We start from the raw sequence: 13,045 nt of genomic DNA on the forward strand, positions 1-13,045 counted from the left end.
ATCCCTTTCCCCCTAAGCTGCTTTTCTTTAAAGATGTTTGTTTTATTTGTACAACAATCACTGTCTGCAGACACACCAGAAGACGGCATCGGATCCCATTACAGATGGTTGTGAGCCGCCGTGTGGGTGCTGGGAATTGAACTCAGGACCTCTGGAAGAGCAGTCAGTGCCCCTAACCACTGAGCCATGGCTGCAGCCCACAGATAGAACTCTTAGTGTCTAGAAGACTTGTGTGGTCCGAGACGATGTGAAGACGTGTGCGCCACAGAGGAATCACTCTGTACAGCCGGGGACATCCAGATATCCAGCTCCGGCTATCCTTCCCACCAAGTGGCTTTTTGTCTGGGTATTGTTATCACAGCAAGAGAAACTAAACTAAACACATTAAACACTCCTGGGGAGATCGCAGACGAAGAAGCCGTTTTTGCCATTTAAAGACAGAAAACAATCTGCCTCTCCCCGTATGTGATTAAAAGTGGGAGTGCGAGTATTTTCACAAACGCAGACCAACGCCCCAGCATACTTCAGGGTTCTAAGTCCCAGAAGGCATGGGCAAAACCAGGCAATGGCTAGTGCAGGATCCTAGAAAGGGGTGTGTGTGTGTGTGTGTGTGTGTGTGTGTGTGTGTGTGTGTGTGTGCACATGCTGGGTCTCTGGTTCCTGGCACACAGTTCCAAAAACCTTGGACTTCCCTGAACAAAAGTGGTAAATTCGAGGAGGGAAATAGTAAGACAATGCTTTTGTTCCAGGCCAACGCTCCACTGAGATCCTCCCTTTCCAAAGAACCAGGTACCAACACATACTGATGAATATTTGTCCTGAGGGAGTCAGGACAGCTACACTCTAACGCTGCAAAGAACGGGAACAATTGCTAAGTGCAGAAAAGCTGTCCCACTGTCCTACCAGAAAAGCAGCTCACAAAACTGTGTCAGACCGGCCTTGTTGGCCACGTGGGTGGGCAGACAGATTTCACCAAGTCCCCTTTACAGTGGCTTCCCTGCCAGGGTGGGGCACACTGTTCTAACTTCCTGAGAAACTGAAATCTTTCTAAGTTATAAAGATGGCAGCCCATGCTTGTGTGAGGTCAGGCAGGAGCATATACACTAAATCAGCTTAGACACTGCCTCAGCACGGAGGACAGGGCTGGCTGAGTCATGCTCTGGGGAAGTACACAATGTTCTGCAGAGGAGATGCTCAGGGAATGAGTGCACCAGCCAGGAGAAAGTATTTTACCAGCTAAACCCGAGTGTGTGTGGTAAACTGAGAGCTGACCACATGTAGGAGAGGGGGAAACACAGTTGTCCATAGTCAAGTCAGTTACGGTGACATCACAGACGAGCAGAAGGGCCCTCCATTATGGTGACATAACAGACAAGCAGGGGACCTCCATTATGGTGACATCACAGACAAGCAAAGGGACTCTCCATTATGGTGACATCACAGACAAGCAGGTGACCTCCATTATGGTGACATCACAGACAAGCAGGTGACCTCCATTATGGTGACATCACAGACAAGCAGGGGACCTCCATTATGGTGACATCACAGACAAGCAGGGGACCTCCATTCAGTTTGACTTGTCACCTAATGGTGAAGTCGCTCTCTCTGGGGTACGGAGACTTTCCTATGAGAACGGGGGGGCAGTGGGCACCTCAGCTTAGTTTGGGGACTGCTAATGAAGACTCCGGGCCGCTGCTGTCCAGCCTGCTAGATTGGAAGGAGCTGGGTTCCTGCAGGCGTGGGGGTAGAGACCAGTGTTTGCTCAACACATGGTTGGTAAGGAAATGTTTTTCCCTTCCCAAGCTTACCCTGGAGTCTTTCCAGGAGAGAACTGCATGGGGAACAGTCCATGGAAGGAGAGGGGGTGTCAGGAAGATAAAGCCCAGAGAAGCATCTCCAGAAGGTGCCAAGAGGAAACCTGGAAGAGGCCAAGTTGCCCTGCCGGGGGGGCACCCAGGCCAGCAACCTCTCCCTGCACCTCCCCTCTTGCCTGCTGCCTTCCTCCAGAGTCACTGCTCTGTGACGTAGCTGCAGACAGAAGATGACTAGCCCACTCCTGGGCAGAGAACAGGGCGCAGGGACTGATGGAGAAGCCCCCCACCCCCGCATCCTCACAGACATCCAGAAACCAAGGTTTAAGGACTGGCGCTTTTATTCTCTCCTCGGTCAGCTCTGCAGAGCATTCCGACAGGCACAGAGGGAAAATGGTTGCATTTTTTAAAGCTCAATCTGCCCAAAATATGTATTATGTGAAATCATGCCACGGCCCTTAGAGCACAGGCAAGCACTGGAAATGCGAACTGGAACACAGCATGGCGAGGCTTGCAGAAGGCTGGGGTGACTGTGAGGTTTCTGACGGAAAGCTGGGACGCATGGTCAGTGGCTCTCAATTTCCTGCTTGATCTCGGAGATGTACGGGTGGTCCTTGCCATGAGCTATTTCCATGATGGCGATGGCCTAAGACAGAGCAAAGACACAGGGAGGATTAACCCCACAGTCCTGGGGCAGAGCAAGAGGCATGGGGTGGATGACCTGACATCTGACATCCCTGCTGCCTGTCCCACAGGCCTAGTCTGCTGTACCCAGCCCAGCAGGGGTGTGTGCTGTCCGTCAGTGCCTCAGGGCACAGCGGGCAAACCACCTCTCACAGGCTCTTTCTCACTCTGCAAAGACACTCAGGAGACAAGGAAGGCTCACAACACACCCTGCTTTGAACCCACTGTGCTAGATGGTTTAGATGTCATGACACTTCCCAATGCTGACCTAACTAGGTACTCTTCCTTGATGTCACTGAGAAAACAGATGTGTTATGGGTCATACTTTGTGCTAGTGAGACCCCGAGTCTTCATCTCCACAGGTGCTTTGGGGAATGTGGGGACTGGGCTAGTCTGTGGCTGCAGTATTTACACAGAGTCTCACAAAGTCAAGTCACACTGTGCTGTCAAGCCCATGTAAATCACATGGAGATTCTGTATCTCAGGAGGGTGAGCCAGTTTCCAAAAGGGGTTCTCAACGCAGACAGCAGGCTGGGGTGGCAGCCCAGCCAGTTCTGCCTCAAGCACGGACCAGAGTCCTGCACCACGCCCACATGGGAAACTGAGGACTGCACATGCTTGTAACCCCAGCGTGGGTGGTGACAGAGGGACCCTTAGAGTTCTATGACCTGCGGGTCAGTGAGATCCTGCCGATACGGGCGGTGACTGTTCTGAGGAGCTATACCTGACGCTGTCTTCTAGCCTCCATATTTGAGAGCCCACCTGTCTGTGAGCCTGCACAAGCACTCACTCGATGGCAAACACTTGGGGACCCCGCACCTTCTGCACAGGTACTTCAGTCCCATGGTGGGTAAGGTCAAAGCTTCCAGCGTCAAAGGTCCTGTATGAAGGACTGTCACGCACCCTAGACTCCTCAGGTAACCTGCTGGAGCCGTCCCCATCCGCAAAGCCTATCTCGACAGTGTAAGAGGAGCCCAGGTATGACTGGCTTTGATGGACGGAGGTCGTGGCTAAGTTCATTTTAGAATTTCCCAGGCCACGTGGTAACACTGAGTGACTGTCCAAATCCAGCCCTTTGATTTTAGATGAGGCACTGGATTCTCAGTCCTGAGGGAAGGCAGAGCAGAGCTCTCCTCAGGCCGCCTGCTGTGTGCACTCCCATCCACACAGGCCTGGGCTGACCGAGGGCATCCTTCATGTACCCTTACCCCTCATGTCCACCTCCACCTAAGCTCCCAGAATGCCAGGCCAGGGGCAGTCTAGGGTGAGTCACCCTCAGCTCCTGGAGCCACTGGCCTCCCAGGGCACAGGGCCTGGTGAAGCAGACCTGAAGCCCCACTGTACCTTCTTCAGGGCCTTCTCCCCGGCAGCTTTGTTCTCCAGGCCCATGTACAGTCTTCCCAACTTCAGCCACATGGAGGCCACGTTGAGGGAGTACACGGGGTAGTGCTTACTGGGAAGGAAGACATGGCGGCAGCTTACCACATCGGTCTGCTCGCTCTCACAGCAGCTAGGCTTCCCCACACCCCACCAGCTCCCAGCAGAGAGCGAGATGGGCTGGTGTACACCATCAGAGGCACTGTGCATACTCCACCCTTTCCTTCTGGGTGAAGCTGCACCATAACTGGGGAAGTCTTGCTGTCAAGTGTGCGACCGCACAGCTTCAGCCTTAACCCAGACTTGGCTGTTTCAGCTGTGCTCACACCAAGGCACCAGGGGATGTCAAAGCAAAAGCTGCTTTCACACAGACAGCAGAGAGGCCTCCTCCCCACCACCAGACAGGACACACACACACACACACACACACACACACACACACACACACACACACACACGCACGCACACATGTGCATACTCACACAGTATCTGAGGAACCCAACTGTCTGCTAAACCCTGAGCCCTTGGAAGCCAGAACACCTCTGGTTTCTTGGTTGGTTGGTCGGTCTGTCTGTCTTCCTCTTTGGCTCCCCCTGCTGGCTATCCAGAGCACAGTGGGTAGTGGATGGCAGAGATTGGGGGGGTGTAAGACCGACCTCACAAATTTCCAGTCCTCGATCTTAGAACCAGGGCTTCTCAGGCTCACCAGGACCGCCAGGCATTTTCTGGGGGAAGGGGACTTGCAGTCTAATGCCTACCCTGTTCCACAGCTCATCCCCCGAATGCCTAATGTGCAGGCCTTGGAGAGCTCTGCAGTGAGGGCCCTCAGCCTTGGCGTGGCTGGCCACATGCAATGACACTGCTGAGGGTCCCTGCCTTCCACATTAATGTCTGGTAACCCGCTAGGATGGGCCCTTCCTCCGGCTCAGTCATCATCCCTACTAACTGGAATCTCATCTTGTTTTATTAGACTGAGCAGGGGATGCCGTAACCACGGCCAAACCGCTAATCCCAGAGGCTGGTGAAAATGCAGCTGGGGTTGTGGTGTGCAAAGGCAGAAGGGGTGGTGTGTGGGAGACGGTTGAGAAGGAGTCTGTGGACACCCCGTCCTCTGCCTCCACTCACCAAGTCACGAGTGTCATTTCACAAAGAAGGGGGGGCACAGATGTAAACTACTGGCTTCCAACCCTCACCTGAACGGATTTTGTGGGTAACCTGTGACACTCGGCCTCCTGAGGGAGGTCCTTGGGAGGATGGAGGAGCCCAGCTCGGTGGGGAGAAGCCCTGGACCTACAGCAGATGTGGTACCAAGCAGCAGCACTCACCCTAGGCGTGACTCCTCCAGCTTGGGGTAGAAGGCAGCCACCATGCACAGCCCAAGCCACCCAGGTCCGCTGGTCACTCACCTGTAGGGTTTGATGATCTTCTGGCCATATTTCAGGGCTCCTTCCCAGTCCTGCATGTACAGGCAGACGCCCATGGCCTGGTACATCATGTGTAGCATGTACACATTGCTGTCCTCAAACACAGAGCTCATCTTCTCCTGGCTGAGCTCACAGATTTCCAACAGCTCACTAGGGGGTGCTGGAGCGTCAAGGAAACAGGCAGTGTCCCGTGGGGTGGGGCTTCCCGGGCAGGCGCAGGCGGGGTCATTCCCTCCCCTCTGCCCACCATTACCTCTGGGGCGAGTAAAGTATAGAATGAAAACAGAAGTAAAGGGAACTGAAAGTCCCTTGAAGAGACAAACTAGGGGACCGCGAAGACCTTCCTAGCCATGCAGAGTCCTTCACCTTTGCTAAGTTCAAATCCTCATCCAGGCTGGGAGCCCAAGCAACCCAGGACCTCATATTAGGAAGCTGTGCCCACAAAGAAATGTTTTCCAAGCACAGAGAGCAACCCCAGCCCAGGCTCTGGAAAGGTTTCTTACATTAGGAAGCAATGTGCCTCTTGGGCCTGGTGGTGTGGGCTGCCACCCTGGCTGTTCAGGAGGCCGAGGAGGAAGGAATTCGGGTTCAAAGCCTGCCTGGGCTGTGGAAGGCGTTCACTGTCAGCCTTGAAAACATGTCTCAAAATAAAACGTGAAGACTGTAGGCAACACTTGAGCCCACCATCCTCCTGCATGGTTCTCAACAAAGCACTGGATAAAACATGAAGAGAGACTGTGTGTGTGTGTGTGTGTGTGTGTGTGTGTGTGTGTGTGTGTAGGGGGGAGCTGAGACACAGCTCAGTGGCCACACATCTGCTGGGCATGTGCAAGGCCTTAGGTTCAATCCCTAATAGTGAGAGAAGAAAGAAATGAAGTGGGGTGGGGGAAGCAGGGGGAGGAGAACAAAGGTTTCCTCTTCTGCCCTCTGGGAATCCCAGCTCTTTTCACATCCCGAGAACACACAGTACTGTGTAAGAAAACGGATTCTGCTGACCAAAACCCTAGACTGCCACCACCAACAGTGTCCCTGGGAAGTGGCCGTGCATCTGAGGAGCTCTTTCCTCATGGGCTTGGTAGCAATGGCCACTAGTCAGATTGCCAGTGGATGGGGTTGAGGTGAGCAAGGCTCTCAGCACTGTGCCTACCTGCACTAACACATCAACAACAGGGCTCCTCCAGGAGGTAGCCTTCCCCCAGTCCATGGGCCACTACAGTCTGCTGAGGACAGGTCCAGAGCTGGCAGAGCTGACACCTGCTTCCATGTGTCTCCCCACACGCACTCACAGCAGACTGTCTTCCTTTCAAGACTTTACTCTCTCCTCTCTCCTCTCTCCTCCCAGCTTCCCACCACACCCTGCCAGTGAGACACGGCGGTGTGTCCCGGCAGGACAGGACACTCGGAAAGGTTATATTTGTAGTGCTTGGCCCTCCGGAACTCCTCGATGACATTGCGTGCGTATCTGACCATGTCTCGGATGGCTTCTGCCTGAGGTGGGTTGCTGAGCTTCCGGATTTCCACCTTGGCCTTGTCCTGAGGGGGATACCCACAGTGTGAGGCGTCCCCTCCGGGGTAGCTGCGCTAATCATTTCCTGTTCTCCCACACAGGCAGAGGTTCTAGACCTAGACCCACACTCTGTTCCCTTCTTATAAAAACGTAAGCAAGAGCTTTCTGACCGTCCTCCTAGGCAGGATCCCAACTGTGTTTTCTGTGGGACCATGTTCATGTTTACCTGTGAGTCAGGACAGACCAGTGACCAGGGCTGGCCCTGAAAACTGACAGAGTAGGCCATGTAGAACCTGGTGACAATTCAAAGAGCCTGACCCTGATTCCCAGAAACCTTTCCTTCCTATCTCTTTGGGAAGCACTGTGTGTGTGTGTGTGTGTGTGTGTGTGTGTGTGTGTGTGTGCGCGTGCCTGGGCACAAACACACGGGGCAGAGGTTCACTCACTTACCTTTCACTGAACCTGAAGCTACACTGGTAACCCCACACCCCAACAATCTTCTCTCTATGCCTCTGACATACACACACCCTCCAGCACTGCAGCTGCAGGCACACAGTGAAATGCACCCTTCCATATGAACACTGGAGAATGCATCCACCTAGAAACCACCCCCCACACCTTGCTTTTTGAGACAGTGTATCTCAGTGGCCTGGATCCCACAGGTAGGCTCGGGTGGTCCCTCCCCTGCCACAGTGCTGGGACTGTAAGTTTAATCGCATCTGTCTTTGTTACATGTGCTTTGGAGACTGAATTCAGGTTCCTGAAGAGGCAGGACTTCCCCACCTGCACAGCACACCAGGGTGCTTCAATGGCTGAGCAGTGGATCTGAGCGGGGTCTACCTGGATTGCCTGTCTTTGCTGCACAGGTTAAAAGGGCCAAAATGCCCAGTGTGGGGAGACAGTCAGGGGAGGCTAGGAGCTGGCTCACGCGGGGACCCCTGTCTGTCATAAGTGAACTGACCTTGTCCTTGGTCGTACACTCCCGGCACTCACAGGTAAAGAAGTAGGAGTCTCTTAACCGGTCGTTCCTGTCTTCTGTTGGATACAGCAGGTCGATATAGCTGGTGAACACCTAGAGCGTGAGAGGCCAGAGTTCTGACATGGGGAACATGATTCCTAGCAATCGTGTGGCTTTGACGTGGGAGAGAGGCCATAGGCCAAACAGAGCCACCACTGCTGGTCCCACTGCTTACTCTGATTGAGAGGCCGTGGAACTGGGTCCATCTCTGTATGGTGGCCAGAAGGTCTATATGCTCCGTCCCTACACTGGCCACTGAGAAGAAGAACCTTCTCTCACCAAAGATCAGCTAAGGCTGCACATGTGCAGGGGAGAACAAGGCCTTAAATGCCCTGGTCTGCCCACCCTTCCTCCTGACATCACACAGTTGAGTGATGCAGCAGGGTCCATGGGCCTGCCAGGCAGTCAGCGACAGCAGCACAGGGTGCTGTGGTAGCAAGTGCCTCCTGACTCGAGAAGCAAGCCTGGGGCATATGTGTTTCCATCTACTGCCAGGAACCTAGAAGGAGTGGCTCCTTCCTCTCTGAGGGCAAATAACCCAGGAGGAACCAACTTCCCCAAACTGAAGTTACATGAACGACCGTGGTTGCCAGCAAGAAACAGCAGCCAACCTCTCCCTGCAACACAGGACACAACAGGCACACACTGCAACCAACAGACGCCTCCAGAAGATGGCGACAAAGGCCACTCAGCTGCACCATTCATGGCTCAAACAGCCTCTCCAGGAAGACAGGGCTTCAGCCTCTCTAGGTAGTCTAGAGCCAGGCTGGCCATTTCATTCTTGGTTTAATAGAGGCCTAAGGGTCATGTCCACAAACCCAGTCAGGATGCTCACCAGCCTGGCTGCAGACTGGACCCCACCTCATGCTGGATTTAGTGAAGGAGGGGAAGGAGGCTGGGACGTCAGCCGTGAACTGCTAAAACCTTCCAGAGAAAGCAGTGTTCGTCACTTAGCACTGAGAACTCGACTTAAAGCATAACCACGCGCAGCAACGGAGAGAGAAGCGGGGCAGGAACAGGTGGTAAGGCGTGAGGCTTTCCCTACCTCCTCTACAAAAGGGAGGAAGCTCATGGAGCCGCCTGCCCTAAGTGTCTGCTTCCTGATCCGGGCGTGTGACCGGCCACCTCTAAGACGGGAACTGTGCAAACAAGCCGTGCCTCATCAGCTCCTGCCAAGCTACCTGTTCCAGTGCTGTGGTGGCTGACACTGACTGTCAGATGGACAGGACTGTACCACAGAACGAATCATTCCCTGACTTGCCCCTTTTGTTCGCTATGGTTATAACCACCATGAGAACAGAAACGAACACTTGGTGGGGTGGTACCAGGGCAGGAAAGGAACTCATTAGCCAACTTTCAGACAGCAGGGATACCCAGACTGCAAACCTTAGATAAGGACTTCACTGCAGGAGGCTGGAGAGAGAGCTCAGCAGTTAAGAGCACTTGTTCTTGCAGAAGACCCAGGCTCGATTCCCAGCACCCACTGGTGCTGGAACCCCAGACGAGGCATGCATATGCGAGCATGAGGGGAAGCATTCAGGCACACAAAGTAAAACAACGAATTTGAAAAAAATTAATTCAACTGCATTTCTTGTTCCTATCTGGCCAAAGGAAGTGGCAAACACCCATGTATTTAGTAACGGACATCAAGCCAGGTGCCAGGTCTGGTCCAATAGCCCAGGGAAGGCCCAGGGACGGACAGTTCAGCCACAGGAGTCACCATGGTGGCACCTCATGGCTCTGGCTGCTCTGCCTGCCACAACAGCTCGAGTGTAGCACCCGTGCACCATGATTCGCTCTCACCTCATCTCCTGGGTGGATCTCCTGCACAGCTCTGACTTCTGCCAGGGTACCTTTGTAGGTCACAATGACATTCGGGCAGCAGCTGTGATTCATCAGCGCAACGCTGTCAATCAAAAGGGAAAGCTCAGTCGTCTGAATGGCGAGGGCTGGCTGCTGAAGTGACCCACTGCTTACCTGCCTGACGAGTGAGGGGAACTGAGCTATGTGTGAGAGGCGGTCAAACATTCACACAGTTAGCCCAGATGTCCCAAGAGCAGCTAGAATAATACCTAGCCTTTTCGTTTCACTTTGTTTCTTAAGACAGGGTCTCCAGCAGCCCTGACTGGTTTAAGAATTCACTATAAAATCACTCCGAGACCTTGAAGGCTTGATCCTCCGATGTGTCACCACACCCGGTTTATGAGGTTCTGGGACCCAGACCCAGGGCTCTAGGCAAGCACTCTACCCAAGCGAGCCACATCCTCAGCTCCAATGTCTGACGCGATACTCTCTTCACAAATATGAAATCTGATCTCTAACTATAAAGGAACAACTATCCTAAGTGTTTCCGTCTGGATAGGCAGACTCGCACGACAATGCCTGCAGCTGACTGTCCCCTGTACACACAGGTGCAAGACAAAGGGGGCTGTCTTTTTTGTCTACGTGGATCACTTCTCAAACGTTCCCTTCAGATGTCGAGAAATACCAGCTGCTTGAGGGAGGGCAGGCTGTGATCCCCCCTCCCCCAGGGCCCCAGAGAAGCACCTCAATCTCCAAATCTGGGAAATTGGGACATGGCCGCTCCTGCTGCTGTCTGCTTTTTAGGGACAGTGACAGGAGAGAGACTCGCCTAGGTGAGATGCTTTGAGCTTTCTGATTATTTCAAGGTCAAAGTTCTGAGAACAGAAATTTCTAAACTACAGGGGAAAGTGCTTGATCTCACAGATGCTGCCTTTGAAATCACGCATTGATGTGATTTCAGTCCCAAAGGATTTTTCCCCAATTAAAAATGCCCAGAAACCGGGGCTTATGCTCTTGTGGGCACACCTGTCCATATGTGTCACCACTGGGAGGGCGGGCACTGCGTGACCCACAAGAGACCAGAACCCTTCTCTTGTTTGCCCCAGGATTCAAAAAAGCAAAGGGGTCTCAGGACCACTGAAGGTTGCTGCCCATTGTGGTGTGTCCTGGAGGGAACGGCCCTCCTCTACCCTGCCTGCTAGACTCCCGAGCCGAGTGGGTGAGTAGCTTCACACCTGGCATTAGCAGGGAGCTGGTTCTTGGTCTTGTTCTTGGGGAGGGGCATCTCTACTTAGATCCCTACCAGGACACTCAGGGATCAGGGGCCAGGACATCTGCTAGGCAAAACACCCAAAAGCACGTGCGTGTTAAAAGCAACAAACAGCAGGTTTCTAGAACCAGCTTGGAGAAGGGCTAGGCTGTCTCTCTCTGAACAGAGGTGGTGGGGAGGGCGCTAAGACAAACAGACAAGCAGCCCAGGATCCACGGTTGTCATTTTTGACCGCCATGGGACATTGTGAGGTCTCAAATTCAGACACCCTCAGACATTCATAACAGGCCACAGTGAAAGTTCAATGGCTGTGAGGTCTGTCTTCCCTGAGCCCATGCCTGTTCTTTTCTCTGTTCTCTTCCCAGCTACAAAAGTCTAAGAGAACCTCTGCCAAGAGGTACTCGGGTCCTCTCCATGGTTCTGCCTGCAGATGGCCTCACCTTGGCTTTAGGGTCAACACCATATCTTTTCTCTCTCAGAAGCCAGAGTCTATTAACTCAGGTCCTTTTCTCCTGACTTCCCTGATGCCTGCAGCCCAGCAGCAGACACACACACAAGAAGTGGTGTGGACATGGTGGGTGAGGAGTGGCAGGCATCCCCAGCGGGCTTCAACAAACCCCAAAACATACCCACCCTCTATATCATGGAATGACGGTACAGATCCATCCCAATGGACTTCAACAGAACCCCCAGCATGCCCACCCTCTCTAACACGGAATGGCGGTGTGGACCCACCCTCTCTAACACGGAATGATGGTGTGGACCCACCCTCTCTAACGTGGAATGATGGTGTGGACCCACCCTCTCTAATGTGGAATGACGGTGTGGACCCACCCTCTCTAACACGGAATGATGGTGTGGACCCACCCTCTCTAACACGGAATGATGGTGTGGACCCACCCTCTCTAACACGGAATGGCGGTGTGGACCCACCCTCTCTAACGTGGAATGATGGTGTGGACCCACCCTCTCTAACACGGAATGGCGGTGTGGACCCACCCTCTCTAACACGGAATGATGGTGTGGACCCACCCTCTCTAACACGGAATGGCGGTGTGGACCCACCCTCTCTAACACGGAATGGCGGTGTGGACCCACCCTCTCTAACACGGAATGATGGTGTGGACCCACCCTCTCTAACACGGAATGATGGTGTGGACCCACTCTCTCTAACACGGAATGGCGGTGTGGACCCACCCTCTCTAACACGGAATGATGGTGTGGACCCACCCTCTCTAACACGGAATGATGGTGTGGACCCACCCTCTCTAACACGGAATGGCGGTGTGGACCCACCCTCTCTAACACGGAATGATGGTGTGGACCCACCCTCTCTAACACGGAATGGCGGTGTGGACCCACCCTCTCTAACACGGAATGATGGTGTGGACCCACCCTCTCTAACACGGAATGATGGTGTGGACCCACCCTCTCTAACACGGAATGGCGGTGTGGACCCACCCTCTCTAACGTGGAATGATGGTGTGGACCCACCCTCTCTAACACGGAATGGCGGTGTGGACCCACCCTCTCTAACACGGAATGATGGTGTGGACCCACCCTCTCTAACACGGAATGGCGGTGTGGACCCACCCTCTCTAACACGGAATGATGGTGTGGACCCACCCTCTCTAACACGGAATGATGGTGTGGACCCACCCTCTCTAACACGGAATGATGATGTGGACCCACCCTCTCTAACACGGAATGATGGTGTGGACCCACCCTCTCTAACACGGAATGATGGTGTGGACCCACCCTCTCTAATGTGGAATGATGGTGTGGACCCACCCTCTCTAACACGGAATGATGATGTGGACCCACCCTCTCTAATGTGGAATGATGGTGTGGACCCACCCTCTCTAACACGGAATGGCGGTGTGGACCCACCCTCTCTAACACGGAATGATGGTGTGGACCCACCCTCTCTAACACGGAATGGCGGTGTGGACCCACCCTCTCTAACACGGAATGATGGTGTGGACCCACCCTCTCTAACACGGAATGATGGTGTGGACCCACCCTCTCTAACACGGAATGGCGGTGTGGACCCACCCTCTCTAACACGGAATGGCGGTGTGGACCCACCCTCTCTAACACGGAATGATGGTGTGGACCCACCCTCTCTAACACGGAATGATGGTGTGGACC

The 13,045-nt window shown here is 53.7% G+C and overlaps 1 protein-coding gene across 1 annotated transcript in view; it reads right to left on the bottom strand.

The window, feature by feature from the left end:
• Nucleotides 1-2,134: 2,134 nt before the first annotated feature.
• Nucleotides 2,135-13,045, bottom strand: part of Smyd2 (SET and MYND domain containing 2) — a 41,305-nt gene continuing 30,394 nt past the window's right edge. The window contains 6 exon segments of the mRNA NM_206851.1: nucleotides 2,135-2,457; nucleotides 3,840-3,948; nucleotides 5,279-5,453; nucleotides 6,709-6,829; nucleotides 7,765-7,875; nucleotides 9,625-9,727. Of these exon segments, the coding sequence (NP_996733.1) occupies nucleotides 2,377-2,457; nucleotides 3,840-3,948; nucleotides 5,279-5,453; nucleotides 6,709-6,829; nucleotides 7,765-7,875; nucleotides 9,625-9,727 (700 nt within the window). The 3' untranslated portion in view covers nucleotides 2,135-2,376.

This window comes from Rattus norvegicus, chromosome 13 (assembly GCF_036323735.1).
Source record: "Rattus norvegicus strain BN/NHsdMcwi chromosome 13, GRCr8, whole genome shotgun sequence".
In the NCBI taxonomy this organism is placed as follows: Eukaryota; Metazoa; Chordata; class Mammalia; order Rodentia; family Muridae; genus Rattus; species Rattus norvegicus.